Source organism: Argiope bruennichi, chromosome 10 (assembly GCF_947563725.1).
Source record: "Argiope bruennichi chromosome 10, qqArgBrue1.1, whole genome shotgun sequence".
NCBI classification, from domain to species: Eukaryota; Metazoa; Arthropoda; class Arachnida; order Araneae; family Araneidae; genus Argiope; species Argiope bruennichi.
The window spans coordinates 108,008,937-108,031,967 of record NC_079160.1 but is presented as its reverse complement, the minus strand read 5'-3'; the positions used below and the strand labels follow the sequence as shown (position 1 = coordinate 108,031,967).

At 30.4% G+C, this 23,031-nt stretch overlaps 1 protein-coding gene across 1 annotated transcript in view; it reads right to left on the bottom strand.

Moving 5' to 3' along the window:
• LOC129988102 (dynamin-1-like) overlaps positions 1-18,771 on the bottom strand; it is a 33,694-nt gene extending 14,923 nt beyond the window's left edge. The window contains exons 1-8 of the mRNA XM_056096228.1: positions 18,618-18,771; positions 11,889-12,057; positions 10,281-10,357; positions 7,741-7,878; positions 6,245-6,448; positions 5,800-5,898; positions 3,861-3,969; positions 1,580-1,774 (exon numbers count right to left, since the gene is read on the bottom strand). Coding sequence (XP_055952203.1) covers positions 1,580-1,774; positions 3,861-3,969; positions 5,800-5,898; positions 6,245-6,448; positions 7,741-7,878; positions 10,281-10,357; positions 11,889-12,057; positions 18,618-18,675 — 1,049 coding nt within the window. The 5' untranslated portion in view covers positions 18,676-18,771. The remainder of the gene's footprint in view (positions 1-1,579; positions 1,775-3,860; positions 3,970-5,799; positions 5,899-6,244; positions 6,449-7,740; positions 7,879-10,280; positions 10,358-11,888; positions 12,058-18,617) is intronic.
• Between the last annotated feature and the right edge of the window lie 4,260 nt (positions 18,772-23,031).

Below are 23,031 nucleotides of genomic sequence, written 5' to 3'. Positions count from 1 at the left end.
ACCACGAATCCATTATTTTTTCAGCACTAATATTGTATAATTACTATTAGACATTCTTGTGATTTGCAAGCAATTTATCCAAAGACTATTTTAAATTTCGTTATAGAAAAGTCGTGGAATTCATTAGATTTAGAAGTGAATTGTTAAAAGTTTTGAATTATCTTGAGTTTGCAGTAAAAATAAATAAAAGATTATAGCTCAGACTGTCTGCATTTAGGGTAGTTGAAGGTTATTCGCTACTTTAAGTGTTTAATTTTCGCAATACGTATACAATATATCAGCTATTAGAGGTCATTCAAAATCCAAATTATTGATTACTGGATTTGGATTATTGACTATCTGGATTGGATTCCTCAACCATTAGAGGTCATTCAAAATCCAAATTATTGATTACTGGATTTGCATTATTGACTATCTGGATTGGATTTTGAATGACCTCAATATATCAGCCATTAGAGGTCATTCAAAATGCAAATTAATTTTATTATGTAATATTTGATATTTTTTCCAAAATTGTGATTATTGACTATCTCTACTTAACAAAGAGACTTATTGAATCATGCACTTTCATATTCTTCGGCACATTATCTGTTGGTTATTATGGAGAATCGAAATTAAAACAGGCAAGCTTGATTAACTATGTAATATTCGATTTCTCCGGAAATTTCTTATCGAGGACTACTAGGTTGATAAAAAAAACTTATTGAATTTTGTAATTCTATATACTGTTGTTGTTGTTACTTATGGCACTTTACAAGCCCGCTGATAAACTGTCAGCAATTGAAGACGAGTGTGCAGTAGCTTCTGAGGGCAAAGCACCTGAGCACCCGAGGGTAGAAGTCTGACTTCTAGCTCATACGAAGATAAGACACACATTCGCTTGCACAACCCCTTTTTACATGGGGACTCTTTCACACACCTCACAGATAGAACACAGGGAAGAGAACCATGCCCAAACCAGAACTTGAATCCGGGATGCCCAGATCAAGGGGAAGACGTGCTACCCCTAGGCTAGGTCGCCGGCAACTTCAATATATACTTCAGTATGTTGCTTGTTGAAAATGGAAAATCAGAATTCCAAAAACTAACAAATTTATTTAATCGTGTGATGATTTCTCTAGATATTACTGATTATCTCCATTTTACAAATAATCTTTCTGAATCATGTATTTCTAAATCTTTCAACATATTACTTTTCAGTTATTATGAAGAATCGGAATTTTAAAAGCAAACAAATTTATTTCATAATGTAAAATTCGTTTTTTCCCCCATATTATTTATCAGTGACTACTATATTATCCTTACAAGCAATACCATTAAATTATGCAATTTCAAATTTTTCAACATGTTGCTTGTTGGAAATTATGTAAAATGGAATTTCAAAAGCATACTTAATTGTGTGATGATTTCTTAAACTATTACTAATCGGTGTATACTGATTATCTCTATTTTACAAATAATCTAACTGAATTCTGTAATCGGAATTCCAACAGCAAATAAATTTATTTAATCAGTTTAATTTCTCAACTTATTACTTATTTATGTTTATTGAGGATTCCGGATTTTATAACAAGCTTACTTGATCATATAAAACTGTTTCCCGCTGGGGTTTTCTCCTATGTTGCTTTCAAATTCCTTCAGTTTCTTGTTGTATCCAGCCAGCTTCTCGGCCAGTTTGGTCCGGACGTCTGGTAGGGCAGCCTTGATGTGAGACTTCAGGATCCTCTGCAGAGATCTCCGGAGATATGGCGTTCCCATCCGATCAGCTAAGTGTCTGCAAGTGAACAAGACAAAAAGATTAACCTTCTTGGGAGGTTCTTGTTTATAGCCGCTAAAATCCTATTTCCTGGAGTTGTATAAGGTTAAAATAAAAAGTGAAACTGAAATTACTTTTATTGTTATAACTATACTGTATAACCTCCCATTTGAAATACATACCAGATTTCAATGCTTGATATATCGTATAAAAACTTTCCGTTAACCATTCGTTCGCTACTGGTCATTAACCAGTTAAGTTTTTCGACCTCTTTGGGAAATGCGTACTACATTGTGTAGCAAAAATTTAGCCATGAGGAGTATACTTCTCAAATATAGAGAATGTGTATTATGAAATTATGTTGTAATTAAATGACTTTTATTTCTTTATTTAAATAATCACATTTACTTATTCACTTAAACTAACATACATTTTTTGCATATAAACGGAAAAAAAACATGAAAAATAATTCATTATTTTAATTTGCTGTTAGAGAATCGTAATGAGCAAAGCAGGGTACAACGCATAATAATCTTTTATTTGTTCTTTTGATTTCGACTTCGCTTCAAAATATATTAATCAACTTGAAATTTACAAATATTTTTGAGTTTTTACTAAGATTGTAATTCGAAATGCGAGTTGCCACTACTTATAACTTCTGACGAATAAACTCATCACGACGCAAAATATTGTACTTTTTCCATGATGAATATATTCGTCAAAAACATTCAACTGGTTAAGGCCAATGCCGTAGATGATCCGCAATGGCAACATTCCATTATTTTTTTTAGTGGTGACTTGATGTCGAAATTAATTAAAACAAGTATCTTGTCGTAGATTTATCATCAGTTTCCAACCAAATCAATAAAAATAATATTTCTTATTTAGTAATATTTAATGAAAAATAAAATTGGTTTGAATTTTATTATAACAATAGTCAGTGGAAGTACATTCTTCTTGAATATTTTCTATGCTTTCACAATGCAAAAGAAACCTTCGGCAATACAATGCGTACATACATAGATAAGAAAATCAAGAATCTGTTTTAGAGCAGTAAGCTTATCCAATCTCGAATTTTATAAAAAATATGATTTACAACAAGCCACCTTAAGCAATCAGCTGATGTTTTAGCGTCCAACAATTTGATATTCTCTCATAATATATTTTAAAAATTGGAAGCTTCGGCCTGGGTGGCAATGAGTTTGCTGATGCCATGGCCAGAACTGCTTCTGCTGAAATCATGCACGAAAAAAAAGCAATCGCTTACTCAAAAATTTCTCAATTGAAAAAATAATAGAAATCGACAAGCTTTGAAAAGCTCCATCTAACCATGCATGGGTGTTTTGGTAGAGGATACGACGGATCTCTCCAATGCAAGATTAAACTTACCAGAAGTCGGTAGGCGACTCTCTCACGACTTATTTTGATATCACTCACATATGAGAGAATGGTGCTCATATATTTTATTATTTTACATCTACAAACCTACAAGCTAGAAAGGTGTTTCTCTACATGTACAATATCATCCCTGTTATAACAGTTCTGTGGTAACGCGTCTAACAGTTTGGCGCATATGTGCGCAACATGGCATGCAGTGTGTTAAAATTTGATAGAAATCTACACATTTGGTGTAAGGACCTCATACTAAATTGCATGCATTTAGCTCTAAGTATTTTTGAGTATTCAATTCACAGAAGATAACTATAATTTCAAAAAAGTGTTTTCCGGATTCAGAGAAATCTTAAACATGGAAATTCCTCAAAATCTCAAATTCTAATTTTTAAACGATTACCATTCTTTGCATCGTAAACAATAAAGTAAAATTCTAATTTTTAAACAATTACCATTCTTTTGTTTGCATCGTATACAAGAAAATAAAAATATATTACATTATTCTATACATTGGGACATTATCAAATAAATTTCGAAAATAAGTTTATATTGAAATATTCTTGTTTCTATAACAAAATTTTTTAATCTAATATGTCTATCAATAATTATCAAAATGCCATCCAAATTTGTCGAAGCGGTCCTTGTGTTCATAATGCAATATAATGAAAAAAGCACAGTATTTCTTAGAAAGAGAATAAAATTTAGTAATTACTTGTAGCACTCTTTCGTGGCAAAGAAATTCCTCTCTTTGTCCAAAATGTACTGAATATCTTTTCCTTCATCGATGTCTCTTTGGCTTCTATTCATAACGCCAACCCAACCTTTCAGAGAGATTATCAGAGATTTAGTACAAAAATAAGAGAAATTCATTTTTAATAGAAAGAAATATTAATATTTAATCAGATGTTCTCATAAATGTCGGAAAAAGTCGGATAAATGTCATAAATCAGGCATGCAGTCGGAAAAAGAGATATTTTTAAATGTTATCCTAAATTTATTGTCTCGTATTCACATTTTATATTAAGTCTGATTTAATTTTTATAGAGTGCTAAATGTGGGCATTAACACTGGAATCTATAATTTAAAATGTTTAGAGGGGTGAGGGTTCAAGTGATTCGGTACTCCGTTGCTGGACAATGCTAAGAATTTATTCTACCGTTATTCTTTTCATTTCTCTTATTCTTTACTGTTCATTCTCGGATGCTAAAACCTTCCATGCATTTGCGCATGCGTGAGGTTCAAGACTGGAGGATTCTATGTGTGAAACCCTTTCCACTCAAGGCGCATCTTGTATACAGACCTAAGGCAGGTTAACTCTTTAACATCCAAGCACCTTTCAAGTGGAGCTTTCTTTAACAAACAGATTTTTCGGTGTGCAGCTGCAAGACACGGGCTCTTCCAAGCCGAGGGTCTGTTCCCCCCTTTGTTAGAAGTACTAGATCTGTTATCTCTCAACAGTGAGCAATTGCCTTGCGATTTTTCAACAAGCTTGCATTTTCTTTCAACCTCTTCCTATCAATTTCAATTTTTACATATCACTCATCATTAAAAGAGTATTCCAGTTGGAAACATTTTTTTCGGTATATATCCATAAAATCTTTTCTATTTTGCGCTAACAATAAAAGAAAATAGAAACCAAACTCTTTGAAAACAGAAAAAAAAACAAAAAAACAATCGCAAACAATCTCAAATGGCTGCTTGGATGGTCATACTGACCCTTATATCATCCCAATGGATACTGTTAATTTTTTATTATATAGAGATGACAATCTTGATCCAATTGTTCTTAACAGCAAATAGTTTGGACGATTGCTTCATTCTGCAAAATGATAATACTTGATCTTACAAATTTAGGTGCCGGCGTCCTAGCATAAGGGTTGCGCGCCTTCCTCAGGATCTGGACGTCCTGGGTTCGAGTCTCGGTTCGGGTCTGGTTGTTCTTCATTCGTTCTATCTATGAGATGTGCGGATGTGCCTGTAAAAAGGAGTTGTGCAAGCGAATGAATGATGCTTGAGTAGTAAAATTGTACTCTTGGCCCTAGTCGGCGCTATTAAAACAAGAGACGCTCCCTATCAGCTTAAATCGCTGACTTCGAAACAGCGGACTTGTGCATGGCAAATGCCCTCAGAAACAACAACACAAATTTAGGTTGGTGGGAAATAATCTTCGAAGATAGAGCAATAAGGCTGATTGCAGTTGACTTAATAAACGTCAATATTTTGAGCATGAGCATCGTGTTTATGCCTGTAAAGCTGTTATAGCTCTTCACATATCAATAGGTTTTCATTTTGTGCATTTTCAAGACAGAAAATAATCCTATAATTGTTGCTGTTGTTTCCTTTTTGCTTAGCTACGAAGTATTTGTTTGTTTATTGGTTTTACCAAATATCATCGAATTCCAAACAACAGCAATATCACAATCGTAGATTTCTTTTCTGATTTTTTTCTATAAGCTTTGGTAATTCCGATGCAAAATAAATGGCATTTTAAAATTATTTGCATATTAAAAATATAAATTAAAAATAATACCGAAATCTGTTTAATTTCATTTCTTATTATAATCTAGTTAATACATCCATTGCTCGGGACGAACGTTTAAGTAATTAAGAGAGCAGAGGCCTCTAATATAATAAATAGTGATTCATTTTACCTCTTTTAAGTGTAACTTGTCGGTTCTCCAGGATGTCTAGCGCATCTGTACCTTCGTCCATAATGTCCAATTTGGTCAAAACGCCGATGGTCCGCAATCCTGTAAATTACCACAACCATAAATTATGAATACAAACGTTAAAAGAAAAATTACATTATATTTTTAAATCTTTTATAGATCAATATTCTTCTATGATAATCAGTTAGTCCATTTGTATTACTGCATGCGTCTGCTAACAATTAAAATTTTAAGTTACATGTAATGAAAATTATACTATGCATACGAAAAAATAAAAATTAATCAAAAAGCATTAAACTTTAATCACCAGGACGATCCTTAAGCAAGGCCCGGGTCATCTGCCTCCCTCCATCTCTTATCGCTACACCACAAACTATATTTGTCTTCAGCAATAATTTTTAAAAATATATATATACTTTAATCTTACTATCTGGGTCAGCCTTTCTGGCGATTTCCAAGGCATCTGATGTCGCAAGGTCTTGATTGGCTGGTGTGACGGCCAGAATCAGGCATTCTGGCTGGTTAATATATTGTTCAATCATTCTGCGGACTTCTGCGATACAACTCTCGGGCTGGCCGTCAACCACAACGCGGACCAGTCCAGGAAGATCCACAAGTGTCAATTTCAGCACTAGAAATTCAAGAGGGAAAATTTATGCCATAAAGTGCACAAAAAGACACAAAAATAGATGAAAAGGTTCCGAAAAGTCATTATCTTATTTCACTGAATATTTGAATGAGAAAAAAAAATGTCCTATTCCCTTAACTATTAACTATTAGAAGTTACCTTTAATGTAGTTCCATTATCTGTTAATGAAGAACTATTTTTGAATCCTTCCCATTACACCAGTGTAGAGTGTAATAAGAATCACTCACTAACCATTCACAAAGTTAAAGCTCGCCAAAGTTGAATTTCTGTTAATGATTTCTCACCAAAGGTGGTAATCCTGATAATTTTTATTCAATCTTTATGGTTGTAAAATGTTTTTAAACTTAAAAGTATTTTTTAAAGTTTGTTTAAAAAGTTAGAGAAAAATGTACAGAAATAAAATTTATACACTTTAAAGGTGGGTTAATATTCAGCCAGTTATAAGACAGCAAATAAGACAACGCATGTGCAGAAAGGGATTGATTTATGTTTGCTGCAATTTCGAAAAATAGATTCAAATATTCTTTGCTTGACTAAAAATTGTCATTTTCGTGTCCTGAATTTTTCTTTTTTCCTCTGCTTTATCCCCTATTTTATTAAAATGATGGATTTTAACGCAAAGTAACATAGTAAAATGAAAAATGTTAACATACCTAATTTGGAAAATTATAAAAAAAAGGCAAATCAAATGAAAAAAAATTGCAACCTCGCATCAGAAAGAACAAAATACAAAAAATGTCGGAATTAATCTATGATAAGTGATCAATTTTATCATGCCGAGAAAAAAAAAACTGTCAAATTCTACAAACGCATGCGCAGTAAGTAAAAAGTATAATAAAGCGACATGTTGTTGTCCCGTCGGGACAAGTACTTGCCATGGGCCGAACATCATATTTCAGCCTTTCTATGCATGCACTGCCTACTGGCCGTCTTATAACTAACCTTAAAAGTTAGCAAATAAAAAAATTATGTAAAAATGAAGCTTTTGAAATAATATTCTCTAAGATTATTGATAAATAACTGTGGAATTCCGATTAATTTCCAATTAAATTTTTTTAAAATCTTTTTTAAAGAACACCTACTACCTAAGAAATAACTACGTACTTAATTTGGTAGCACTAGCTTCATCAATCTGGTCTGTACAGAGTTTTGAACAAAATTTTTGCATATATCACGATACTAATATGATTAACCAATTTAAGAATAGCATCCAACTTTACCACGTTGAAATATTGCAGGTTTCAAGCAAAAGAAGTGCAAATCAAAGGCCTTACCTTTAGGAGAATATATTTTTAGCTGTATGGGAACAGAGGAGAAGTTTCTCCCCTCGGGCATTTGGGCGGCTATCTCCTCCTTAACCGCCTCAAAATCTGTGAATTTCTCATTTTCTTTGTGTCCGAAGATAGCGTACTCTGAGGAAGTAAAAATAATTATAAATTGACAAATAGTTAATAACAGAACATTGAGTTTAAATAAGTAAACTTGTATAATTTAAAAAACTAATTTCTATTCTCCTGCCCTTCATTAAAAGGAATTTTTTTGTATTCTCATAAACGAAATTGTACAAAAAGAAAGCATAATGTTACAGAAAAACGTCCGAAGGGTGTACAATGAATTTAAAACATCGAGATGAATAATGGCAAATACATATTATTCCATGAAAAAATTCCAACGAAATATGCAGCCAAAGTATATGGAAATAACAGTATTAGTAGATGTTAACAAATGACAAATAGACAGCAGCACTAGTAGACGTTAACAACTTACGAGTAGACATCAGTATTACTAGAAGTTAACAACTTACAAGTACTTAAATAACAGTAACGGCATAATTAAGCTTGGCTAAAGAGAGAATTCACTTAATCGTTACAACTATTCTTATTTATATATGTTTTCCGACAAATAATATAATTTTCTTTTAAAAATGTCTTCAAATCTCTGTTCTCAAATAAAGATAAAGTCAAAATTCTTGTATTTTCCAAAACCTTATTCTTTTTGACAATCATTCAGTTCATCGTTAATATCTCTGCATCCACTCAACAACCATTACAATCCATGTAGATTTCTTTTTCTTATAATAAAACTAACATAACAGGAAAACTGTATTACAGATTCGTAACTTTATAAAATTATAATATCGGAGTGATTTTGAATTTTTTAAAAAATAAATAGTGAAGAATCTGTAAAAAGCAGAAACGCGGCAAAGGAAGAATTCGTAGCCTCAAAATTGTTACACATGTTTTCTTTAAGAAGAACGACGATAGGTAAAGAAGCTTTAGTTCAAGTTTTCCCTTCCATGCCATTATAGGAATTTCAGGTCATATATTTATTTATCTTGACTCATAGATTCTGTAGTTCTAATCCCACTTGACAAGCATTTAATTTAATGCTTGAGTCAAGCATTCGTGATAAATAGCAAGTGCAGCAGTTTTTGCTGGTCAAAGCGACGTTGGAGCGTACAGATAGTAGCTTGATTTAGCTGCTGTATATAGATGTAGCTGCCTCCCTGATAGACTGGGGAAATAGACCAATATTTTTACTTCTCTTGAAAGGAAACTTCTAGCTGTCAGCACGAGCACAGTGAACAGTTTGTTGCTAATGTGTGCATCTGTCTGCCATTTTTGAAAAGTACTGATAAAATCCACAACTTTCTTAATCTGATTCATGTTCTTTGTCCTGGTCTTAACTCAATGATGGTCAGTCTTTGTGTTTTGAATTATATAAAGGAAATGAATTAAGTTAGAATTGAAAGGACAATTGGTATTTTTCCGTTCGCAATGAAGTCACATCATCGGCAAGCTAAAATATTGACGCCAACTGAAGTCAAGCTCTGCGTTATTACCAAATATCATCGAATGCGTTGTATAAATAATAGTCAAATACAGTATCCAAAAACTGACGTTAGACTTGCCGGAGTTTAACCCCCTGCTTGGCTCAATTTTCAAAAATCGCCAACAACGGTCTTGCGAAATGTTCAAAAGCAAGGGAGCAGATGTCCAATCATAGTGCATAATAAAGCTTTAAGTACCATAAGTAAGTTAAGTTAAGTGCCAGCTTTGGCGCGTTATCGCAATTTGGCGAAGAAGGGGGTTAAACTCCGGTTCACTCCTGGTCGAGAAGGCACAAGATAATCCGATCATCTGCAAGCTAAATTATTGACGCCAACTGTCGCCAAGTTCTACATTGTCAACAAATATCATCGAATGCATAGTATAAATAATATTGGAACGTAGTGGCTAAATATTAAGGTTAGACTTGGTAAGGAAGCAAAAAGCCATGCTAACAGAAAAGTGTCAAACAAATGGAAAAGGCGTCTTCGAATTCTGTTTCATTCGTGCTGCTAACAAGTACACGGTTTCAACGGTTCTTTCATTTTATTGTATTAAGAATGCATAAGTGCACAGATAAGAGCTATAAAGAGATAATAAAAAAAACATGTGGCGATCTCTCTAATTAGTATATTCAACAATTTTGCTTTTTCAACTTAACGAAACCACAAATAAACAAAAGGGTGAACCGGAGTTTAGTCCCCTTTTTCGCCAAGTCGTGATAATGCGCCAAAGCTGACAACTTCCAGACTGGCAAACCTATTATCTTTCGCCTTTATTATGTGCTATGATTGCACATCTGCTCTATCGCTTTTGAACATTTCGCAAAACATGGCGCAAGACCGATGTTGACGATTTGTCGATTTCTGAAAATTGCGCCAAGCAAGGAGTTAAACTCCGGTCGTACCAAACAAAATAAAATTTTAAATCGTAGTGGCTGCAATTGAGCATCAAACAAATAATAAACTCAATAAAATGTATCAGACCTTCAGATTGGGTTGGGTAGAGCTGAATCAGAGTCGGTCTTCTTGTTACAAGACTGTTACCTCGTGGAAGAAATTCCCTGAAAAAGAATAAAAGAAGATTTAAAAATTTATCTAGTAATTCAAAGAGCTTTTTGAAATGCGGGGAAAAAAAATTTCTTACGATCTACAAATAAATGTTACGAATATTAACAAGATTATACGTTTTTCAAATTTTAAATATTACAAGTACATTTAAGAAAATTGGTTTTTCTAATTTGCAAAGAAAACTAGTCGAATTGGTCTCCCCAAAACTTTCTCGCATACTCTCTAATAAAGGTTTTATCCCAAAGAATGTTTTGTGTGGTATTGGTGTACAAAATATTACGAAATATTAATCTTTGGCTTCAATGTAGCATTTTTACTGAATGTATCGTGTCATCCTTGGTAAGTTTTACATGTTTCTGAAAATACAGACCGTCAGACGGTCAACCTCTAGTCGGATTTGATTCAAACTTTGATACTTGTCTGCATCAAATCTGTGTACCGAATTTCATCTGTCTCTTTTCGTTTCTAGTTATTGTATTAACTATTATATTCGAATAGCGGAACAGACATACTTCCTCTGGACAAAATTTGCTCAGAATTTCACAGAATTCTATTTGGTATAAAAACCCAATGCCAAATTTTTTCCGTCTAGTTCAAAGTGTTTTAAAGTTATCTTCGCCACAGTCAGACAGACGGACATTTTCTAAAATTTTGTTTTTCGAATTCAAGGTGATCTAAGACGTGGAAAATTGTCAAAATCTCGAGTTTTGATTATTGCAATATTTTCTCTATACTACGCATATGAGAAAGCAAAAAATTAATTAAAGATATTGTGTTGTTACTATTACTTGTTCATATGAAAGTACCAGCCCTACATGTATATTGTTACAAATCTGTAATTTTGCTACCCGACACGAATAGTGTTATCCTGGGGAAAACCGTTAATACCTTTGTAAGATCTGTCCTGTACGTGCTGAACTTGGCGACTTGGTGACGAATTTGGCGACTAAATGGATCATACCGGAAAGTTCGAGAACTTTCACGATCCATCCACTAAGAACCGAGATACACCCAGGTCTGGAAGATTCTAGCCCCACCTCCCGGGACTATAAAAGACAGGCACTCTGAAGGTCGTGTGTGAGAGTACTCGGAGTCGAAAACAAGTAAAAAAATTAGAGGATTAGACAGCAAGCAAACTGCTGAACTAGCGATTAAATGCGCTGCGTTATTACGATTGATTGACGGTATTTGCAGAAGAAAATTTTGTAAGAATATGCATTTTAACCTTAAATTTTCACGGTTCCTTTTTATTGCTCTGTAATGTTTGAGTAAATCTTTATAAACTAGAGTAAGGAATGTAAGAAAAATAATCGAAAACATTGATTTTGAAACTTACTTAAATCACATCACAAATTTTGTTGTAATTTTTTCATTGACTATAAATTAAATTATTCAAAATTAACTACAAAAGGCAAAATAATGCCGAAAGCTATTACTGAAGAATGTAAGATAGATAATTTACTGATTATAGCGTTCATTTAATTAATTGAATGAGGGTGAAATGTGAGAAATCAGAAACCTCACCTTCCCACGATGTTTTCCAAGACGCTGCTTTTTCCTGCACTCTGCGATCCCACCACGACTATCTGGGGCAGCGAGAGGTCCAGGCTGAAGCCGTTGTTGATCAGCTTATTTTGCAGTTCGTTCACCATGTCAATGAGGTCGGGCTCGCCAGGCCGAGGGGCCTCTGGCACTGAAAGGAGGAATAATTAAAATAATGAAATAGATACTGATTATGTAAATCTTTATATGCATAATTAAAAATGCGTCTGTATGTTTCATCTTTAGACAATTCACACTTCTAAACGGATTCAAACGAAGTTGGGCACATATTATCTATAGATATATATATGTAATGTTTTCGTAATTTAATTTCAATCCTAATTTATTTCTTAGTTTTTATCTTAATTTAGCCCATGTTAATTGCATTCTAAAAATGTTCTCTAATTTCCTGAGCCAATTCCCACTTTTTTATTTCTTAATTTCTTTTTTTTAATATTTATCAATTTAATATTTATGTTTTATTTTTGCGTACTAGCAATAATAAGACAGATAGCTTATTTTAAATTAAAATAGGATAACACAAAACATTTCATCCATCATGCGTTTGAAATATCACTTTTTTTTTTGTTAATATTTATAGTATTGTTTTCCATTAATTTTTGTTTACAATTTTATTAATATTACGAATAAATAAAAATATTTATAGTAAAAGCATTACAGAAACATTTAGCATAGAGTCATAACATAAAAAGGCAATATTTTACCATTAAACTCCTTGCAGGTTATGAAAAAAATCTTCGCACCATCATCTTTATACCAGCTTGTAAATTGAAAACAATGTTTTCTTCGAGATTCTTCCGGCTACTTCTTTCGCTTGTAATATTTCAAATTCCACAATAGCTTATAGAATCAATTCATTTTGTTCCATTTTTACAGCAGAAGTAACTGCTATTTTAAAAGCTTTATCGGTTATTTCCGATTGTTCCGCAGATAACTGTATAATATACACTGATTCACTTCAGCGCTTTGGAATCTCTCTCTATCATCTTTACATGCTCGCAGCCATCCTTTGCTTTTCAACATTTTAAACTTGTATGACAAACTTATCTGGAAGGGCTTTCAAATTATTTTATGCTGGGTCCCCACACATGTGGGAATTCCAGGAAATGAAAATGCTGATAAGGCAGCTAAATTGGCTACTACTTTTTTGTCAACACAGACTCCTCTTTCTGATTATAAGAAATATATATGTCATATTTTGTATTCCAAATGGCAAACTGAATGGGATGCACAGATTCGCAATAAGCTCCATACAATTAAGTTTACAATAGATTTCTGGCCCACTTTACACAGCAGAAAACTGGACACAATTTTAACTAGGTTGAAGATTGAACACACTCGATTCACCCACAGACATCTGTTGATGGGAGACCCAACACCCTTTTGCTCAATGTGTAATAGTCCAATATCTGTTTTACATATTCTTGTGGAATGTCCACGTTTTTCTATCCAGCGTCTTGCATGTTTTCAGAAATCTCCATCAGAATTGGGCGAGTTGATTTCTAAAACCCCGCATGTTGGCCTTTTTAGTTTTTTAAAAATTATTGGTTTTTATAATCACATCTAAACATTAACTGCGCTTTATAGCACAGTCCCATACATCATTGTTACGCTTTTTCATGATTCACAGATTTACGCTTTTAGACATTTGGAATTTGTAGGCATTCCATACTTTGATTTTATTATCAATTGATATAAATATTTTAAGTTCAAGAATCTGGCACAGCTTAGCCAAAGATAGCTTTTGTGCCATAAAAAACAAACACAACTCAACTCGAGATTCCTCATTTCACGAAACCACAAGATAAAAGATAGACTAAAAGAGCGGGGCAGAGAATTCCTTATGGGGAATCCAGCTTGTCTAAAGAGCAACATGGGCGAATGAATATGTAATCGGAAATAATAATTAACCAGTGGAAGTTGTCACTGGAAAACTTTCTTGCATTCTCTTAAATAAACTTGTCTTGCCAGAGAACACCTTGCATTGGCGTACAATAATGATGAAATATTATCTTTTGGCGTTAATTTAGCATTTTTACAGAATCTATCGTGTGATCTTTGGCGAGTTATTTGGCGATTAATCTCTCGCATGTGGTTAATAGTATCTCAAAATCGAATTTGTATTTTAGATTCGTTACTCTCAACCGATTCAAACGAAGATTTGAAACAAAACTGCACTTGTAGTCACAAAAGCCCGTACCAAATTAGGTATATTTAAGTCACTTCATTTTAAAATTATAGTTTTTACGTATTTCTGAAACTACAGATTGACAGGCAATAAACCCTTTATTAGAACGGTTCAAAATTTGACAGATGTCGACACTATAGAGTCTACATCTGTGCGACGAATTTCATCTATCTAGTTCTCATTCTTTTATAGTCATTGTGTTAACTTATATTCAAACTTCTGGACAGCCGGGCTTCCTCAGGACAGATTTTACACAAAATTTGAAAGATAACCGTATACCAAATTTCAACCATCTAGATCAAAGCGTTTTTAAGTTATCTATGTCAGAGACAGACGGACATGCTTTCTAATTTGGAAGAGGGGGTCTAAAACGTAGAGTTTCGTCAAAATCTGATAATTTTATAAGGATCACTATACTTTCTTTATAGAACGTATACGTGAACATAAAAATGAATCAGGAATTATTACCTTTTCGTGCTTGATATTTTTATAAATTGAATCCATGTCATCTATTTTTGATCAAATGTGTGGGATGTAATAAATAATTAAAAATCAAAAGACTGATTATTTGGGGGGGGGGAGCGACTATAGAAGTGTTTGTTTGACACAGCAAGAAACCTGTTCAATAGAAAGTTTCTAAATCATTTTGATTTTATTGTTCTTCGTAATGCGATCAACTTTAGACCATAATATTCTTCCTTTCTTGCTAATTCTCCATATTTAACTATAGTGACCGAACCTTCCGGATTAACAGAGGCCCCTTTTACCGCATTGGAAAAAACAACCGAAATTCGAGCTGTATTATATCTTGGATTATTCTGAATATATTGATCAATGAAAATTCGCGTTAAAATATATGGTTATATTTAATGTTTTTTCTATACCATCTATAGAAGAATATTTTCCAACCATTTTAGCATTTTCATTCTAATATGATCGTTGGAAAATGAGTCAACCTACTTAAAAATTAATAAAAATAGAAGAAAAATGTTTCGTTCATGCTTCTTTCTCCCTTTTTGTTCTTATTTTTAACTTTTATTATATATTTATTATAATATATAATAAATCTCATTGATACTGTTTATTATTATTATTATTATTTATTTTATGGGGGAGAGGTGAAGTTATTGCTTGGACTCAGGTATTCACTAACTGGACCTGATGCTCGCTGCTTTAAAATAGCAAATGCATAATGATTAAATTGGATTGTGTGAACGATAGATTTTCTTTTTCCACCTATGCCAGTCATTATTATCATATTTAAAAAAATATTGCGAATTATTTAAATAAAGAAAGGGACATATTTTTCCAACCGGTTCTGACAGTCAAGAACTGCGCAAGAACTAATACGCAACTTCATCGGATGCAGTTGCATATTTTTTACAGGATGTGCGATATAAAAAAAAATTGAACGATAGATAAACATTATCTTAAGATTGTTCAGCACGCCGCATTTTCCCCTCCAGCTGGAAGTGAAACTGAAACTACAAATTAAGCTTGGGTTTTCCCGCAGGCTGCTCGTCTGCAAGCTGATTGGTTGCTCGCTCGAATTACCTTGTAATGACGTCATCTGATTTCGCCATCTATTTCGCATTGACAGCAGAACCATTCAGATCAGCATTTGAAAGATTTTGACATTAAAATTACCATGCGAAGGTTTATTTTAAAAAATAGTAACAATTATTGCATATTTATGGTTTTAAAAAAGGTAGGGGCATATCGGATTTTATTTTGGAGGATTTCTGTAACCTCTTTGTAAGCATTAGATATTACTGAAATATTTGATACTATTTATGGATAACATAGAAATATCTATTTAATCTAAGTTAAAATATAGCTTCTATAGGTTAATATATACTATATGTCTAACAATGTCAGCAGTATACATTAATATATTATTTTAAAATCGCACTTATTAAAGCTGATATTATATTAAAAAGCATTCTGAAAAAAAATCTTTATATTTAAAAGCAAGTACTAGAATTTGTTTCTGTAATCAATACAAACAAAAAGGAATATATTTTCACAAATTAAAAAAGTAACTATAAAATCAATAGATGCATAGTACATGATTTTGATTCAAATGGTCCAAAATTTTGAAATTTGAATTTCATTTATTAAAATCGAAATGATAAAAATAAAAACATTTTTTATACCTTTAAAAAAAATTTCATTCTTCTATGGAGCTAAATTCATCATTAAAATTAAATAAACGCCTTTTGAATTAATATCTAATTTATTATTAATACCTACATTATTTAAACCAATTTGTTATCTATAGTATGAATTAATTGTTATTAATAATAAATTACTGCTAACTGTATAACATAATTTCTATTAAAGATTATGATGTAGTGAATGAAAAAATGGGTTTAAAATCATAAAACAGATGTATTTAAAATCGTAGGTGAAAAATGAATCTGGGAAAATTAATAGAACAGAACTTTTAAACTGCTTTTTATTTAATGCAAAAAAAAACCGGTGAACTAAATACAATTTCTTATCATAATTTGAAGAAACAGAAAAAAAAAAATTGGATTAATAAGAATTGACGAAGTAGGCAAAATCAACTGAACAAAATGACTTTCAATAAAAAGAGATAATATTATGAATTATATTTAAGAATCAACTTTCAATTGTATTGAAAATGAATAATTAAATAATAATCATTAACTAAAAGTTTGTTCAAAAAAGAAAAATATATAAATATAATAAAATTGGCAATAGTAAAAATTTCATGTACTTTTTCGATTTTTTTTCCCAAAATTTTTAAAAAACGATTTTTTAAAAATTTCTTGAAAAATTTACTCAAAACAATATTAGTAATATTGAAAATGAAATATTTTCGAATTTTAGAAGAGTGTAAAAATTATTTCTGTACCATATTTTTGAAAATAATTGCTGAGAAATGCAAAAATTTTGCTCAATTTTTCTTAAATAAACTTCAGCAAATTTGAGTGAAATATATATATAGTGCATATTTAAATCCTCTAAATAAATTATGTTTGGTCATATTAGAAGATCAATAAAAATAATTTGTCAACAGGAGCTTCTAGATCATCCTAAGAAATTGAAAAGATTTTCTCTTTAAATTAAGCTATTTATCCCGATTAAATACTATTACACAATTTTTCTATTTTACTCAAAGAAAGATTTGTATGCGACTAAATAAAAATATCATCACTCCCAAAAATTTACTTTTGCTATATTTGCTGAACGGCAACCACATCTATGACATGTTCAGTTTCCTTTTATAAAGAAATTTTAGATAAATAAAATAATCTAAAGAAATGAATTAAAAATAAATAATTTCAAAAATGAATAAATTTTTTAATGAATTAAAACTGTTATTTTATCAGTTCATGATTATAGCAACTAATCCAATTTAATTTTCATCAGCATTACAATCCATTGCATTTTACATAATATTTTATTTCATTTGCATTTTACATAATATTTCATTTTGAGTTAAAAGTATAAAAAGGGCAATTGAGAAAACAGTAAGGAAAAATGATTTTATGAATCCTATCAATATTTATCTTTTTCTTTTTTTCTTTCGTATTTTCTTTTAATAATTATCGTTTGTTTAATAAAGCATCCATTAATTTATTCGTTTTTGTAAATATATTTATAAATATTTATTTTTCTTTTATCTGGATAAACAGTATTCCATTATAACTGGAACAGTTCAAGTTATTTTGCAGCAATTTTGTCAATAACACATAGCATTTTTCTGATATGATTGAAATAAAGCCTTTTCTACTAGTAAAAGTAGGAGTTCTTTACGATGAAAGTATTTGATGTTATTTAATCGATAAGAAGTCGTTTGATAGTAATTGCCTCGATTAAATAATATTATATATCATAAAACAAATGAAAAGAAATGGAAAATTCTGAATATTGATATTTTATTTTATACCAATTACTGTTCAACTCTAAACTAATAAAAATAGTTTAACATATTCAAGTTCGGTACTTTTTCTTCTGACTGTAATAATTATAATATTACATCACAATAATTTTTATGTTAAGGAATTTAACTGTGACAAAGTGTACATTTTTTTCTAGTTTAAAAAATTTAATCACTAAGCAATATAAGTGGTATAATTTTCAAATTCTATTGTTGGAAAAAAATAAAATTTGAAAGTAAATTGATTTAAATTTCTTAAGTTTCATCAGATTACTTATATATTAATGGCAACTCTAATTTGTACACTTCATTTTTATCTGTAGTAAAAAAATGTTTAATAAAAAGCAGCATCCAAAAAAAAAAAATACAGTAATTTTCTATAGAGCAAAGATGAAAAAACATCCTGAGAAGCCAGTTTAATAAATTTTATTGAAATGATTTATCTTTTCTATTAAATAGGATTCCATTTATTATCATTAGTTTTTTGTTATTGAAAAAAATTATCACATTCAGTTATCACTTGCTCTTATCGAAAAAATAATTGCATTTTACGAGATTAATTCTGAATACTTAAATGTAAAAAGTAATTTACCTTCTACCGGTTTCTGAGTGGCTCGTTGGGACGTCATGTCTTCTATTGAATTGCTCATAGAGAACTGTGTCCCAAACCGTTTTCGGAAATGTATATTAACCTCGATAAGGGACTTCCCCTTCTACTCGAGGTGGGAGATGAACTTAATTTTTAGTTTCACTTTCAGAGTTCCCGTTTTCATCCGTGCATATCATTTGACGGGATAAACCGCAAACGATAAGTTTCCGCTGTTAATTTTGCAGATTGCTCCGTTCGTTCTTTTCAATTGCGCCTTATCATATTTTAAATAAAAGGAAAGAACGTTGCAACTGACAAAGAAATTCTTATTTACATTCGATCATTCCAAGTAGATAAATAATTTTACCTTAACGGCACATCTTAAGTTTGTTAGTTGCATTTTTTCATTATTATTATTGAGTGTCACATTTTATCATCTCTTAAAAAATATGCTAAAATGATAGTAACGGAATTTTTCACTTGAATGATAGAAACAGTTTAGAGTAATGAAAATCTTACAAGCATATCTGTTTTGTAGCGATGAATTTTATTCTCACTTTCATTATAATTTCATTATTTTAAAAAGTTTTATATTTGTAAAATTATATGATAAAGAATTATATAAAATAAATAAATTACAAATGAACTGTGCAAGAATATTAATTAAAAATATATAATGAAAAATATGAAATAAATAGGGTAGCAACCATCAGTGAAGAGATTATCCCTCACGATGTTAATAGCATTTAGCTATATCAATCAACATTTATAAACGATATCCTATCACATCATAGAAAATACTGTTTTAAATTATACTTACACAATAATGATAAAGTATTCTGATTAGAATCATTAATACTTTTTCCTGCCATGGCATTCTTATAGTTGGAAATATTTATTTACAGGGATTCTTAATGGATGCTGAGGTGGAAAGCGACATACTTTAAGTTCGAACCTCTATTATAAAATAATTTAGCAGAATAAAATATTTCGGAATCGTCTATCTTGTCTTCGCATGGCTTGATTGCATCTGCCATCACCTACAGTCCTTAACGTCAGCTTAAAATCTTTTCTATACTAATAATAAAGAAGAATGTGTGTGTGTGTGTGTGTGTGTGTGTGTGTGTGTGTGTGTGTGTGTGTGTGTGTGTGTGTGTGTGTGTGTGTGTTTGTGTGTGTGTGTGTGTGTGTGTGTGTGTGTGTGTGTGTGTGTGTGTGTGCGTGTGTGTGTGTGCATGTGGTTGATGGCGCTCTACAGTTCAGATGGCTTGATTTACAGCTATCAAAATTGTTATATGTATACCCCCTAGAGATCAGGAATGTGCACATCGAAGCGATTTCTTTAATTAAAATTGGAAGAGAATTAATTAAAAAATTAAGCAAAATTTCCACGTTTTTTAGCTATAACTTACAAAAGTATTAAAGCGCAAACGATTTTTAGATCAAGTTAAAGTTTAAAAATATTATCTTTTTAATGATAAAAATATTTTTATCATTATTTGAATTTTAATTAATTATAAATTAAGTTGAATTTTGACGTTTTCTCTGTATAGTTTCCAAAAATATTATACCATTTTAAAATTTAAAAATATTTTCTTTTTCACGAAACACATTTAATAATCGTACAAATACGAAATTTGTACGATTTTGGCAATTTCTTTAAAATATTTTAATTAAATTATTTAAAATATTAAGAAATTAATCAATTCTAGTAATTTTTAACCTTTATTTAAGCGTTATTTACACCTTACTTCTTTAATTATTGACCTTAATTTTGGCAATTTTTAAAAAAATATTTTATTGGCTGTTTTCCAACAATAGATTACATTGTTGCCCTGAAATTCAAATTGTTTTCATTGTTCTACTGCTATTTGATCACGTGGTTTTTTATTATTGTTGAAATCAATAGAACAAGGTTTCTGTTTAATATTCATATCGTTTAAGAGACATAGAAAAAAAAATCAAATTATTTTATCTCAAAATTTAGGAGATAGATGAACCAGATATTTACGTTATTAGTAGCATCATGATGCCATGGGACTGATCTCTATTCGGAAGGTTCATGTACACAATAAACAGAGCATATGTAACAGACAATTAAAATAGCACGTCTTTAATATCTAATAATTTGGCGGAATCATGGTCATGAAATTATTGCACGATTTAAAGAAACTTTAATGTAACCAACATTCCCAGCAAACTAGCTGATCGGCAAAGGCAAACATTTTTAAATAAGAAGAAAGGCCCATTCTTTTGCGAAGAAAAGTTGGTGAGTTATGAAAATTTGAATATTAATCTTTCATAAAAATGTGATTTTAGACCACTCCATCAATCAGAGTTTCCCCAAAGCTGATTGGACTAAGAACATGAAAATATTGATGCTCTAAAACTGTTATCTTCAAAATTTCATAATTCTGTCAGATTTGATCGAAGAAGATAGAAACGTTTATTATTATTATTATTTATTTTTTTATATAAAAATTGTAATGTCAAGAATATTTCGAAAAATATGTTTTCTTAGGACCAAAGGACTGTATAAAATTTAGACTTCATAATTTTTTTCAAGTACATTTATTTACCGAAACAAAGTAAAATATTATCATTTACATCATTTAAGTCCATTTCAAAGAATAACTAAATTATATGGTAAATCAAAAAATTTTATTAAATAGTTATTTGAAATATTGCATAAATTATGAAAATTATTTCATAGTGCACATAAGACTTCGCTGCCAAACCATTCTGTTTTCTGTACTCATATTTTTAAAAAACATGCTCGGTTTCAGCATGTTTTTTATTTTTGTTTATGTGTTAATTGAAGTTTAATCACGTGTACTTTTATCAAAAGTTCAAATATTAAGGCACCTGACAGCAGATTAGAACGATATACAGGACAATAAACCGAGTGGCTTAAGGCTTCTATAATAGTATGAGTTATATGACTAACAAAATTTGAAGCTTAAAAATATTTTGTTGAAGTTAAGAGACCAAGTTACATAAAAAATGTAATTGAAAAGTTTGGCGAGCAATACGCCCGGCAAACCAGCTGTTCGCCAAAGATGTTATTTATATTAATAAAGATAATTATTTATGTTAACGCCAAAGATATATGTTATGTTAATTATGTCATTAAAGATATGTTATTTATGTTAAAGGAAGTAAAAATCCTGCTTTGAAATTAATGTCCGAAAAACGCTTCCTTTTATTATTATTGTTATAAAATTAACGCTTTTCAAAATATGTGATTGTAAGATATGTCTGGAGCTTAATTACAGCAATAAAAAACATTATTACAAATCAATTAAAAGCTAATTTTGAAAACTTCATGAAAGTTCAAGAAAAAAATTTCTCTGAAATAATGGATGTATCTGAAAAACCAAATTTTAAAAATTGGGATTTAAAATAATTTTCAATATTATTGAAGAAAAACTTTAAATCATCTCCGATGCACTGCACACAGATAAATGATAGAACATTGCAGTATGTACCTAATACATTCATTTGAATTTCGCAATTTTAAAAAAAATATAGCATTTCAACTTTTATTGAATCAAAATATTCAGAACCTTTCATCTTCTATCCAAATTTTTTTTTAAAACAGTGTTGCAGAAAATATAAAAATAATAAATTAATATCTTCAAATATTCTAATATATCTTAAAAGTTCTCTCAATGCAATAGTTATTTAAAATGCATTATTGTTGATAAAATATAAATTATTTGTTGAGTATAGCAATATCTCTACAACAAGTAACACAAGGTCTAATAGAGCAAAAAATAATAGTCTAATCTAACAAAGGCTTCTTAAAATGTATGTTGCTATACAATTGGGAATCAAAAATTATTTAACAAATTTCCAGTTCAGCATTAAAAATAGAATCTAAATGATAGTTTTCCACTAAACTGAGGCTTAGCTAATGATTTATTGATCCATAATTTTTTTCATGAGCTTCAACGATTATTTTTCATGGAAATAAAAATGGTGTGAAATTAAGAATATTTTTATATCTGATATAGCTTTGTTGTTTTAAGATTTAATTTAACTGATAAATGAAAAAAAAGGTGTATTAAAAAAAGTAATACATCAATAAGTAATGTATCACAAGTAAATTTGCTTCTAATTTAATTGTATTTTTTAAACTTTAAGTATTAGAAATGTATGCTATAAAATAAAAAAAAATAGAAAAATAAATTATTACAAATGTATTTTTTATAAAAAGGAATCATTAAAAATGTTAAAATTTTTATTAATAAGAAACAACAGATTTTTATTTTTGACATTTAATCTAAAACATATTTAAAGTTAACATTATTATTATATTCAAAAGGTGACAAAAACTTGTATATATTCATTTAAAAAAATGTGATTATTGTACATGTTAACACAAAATGATGATTTTTTCCCCTAATTAATTTGT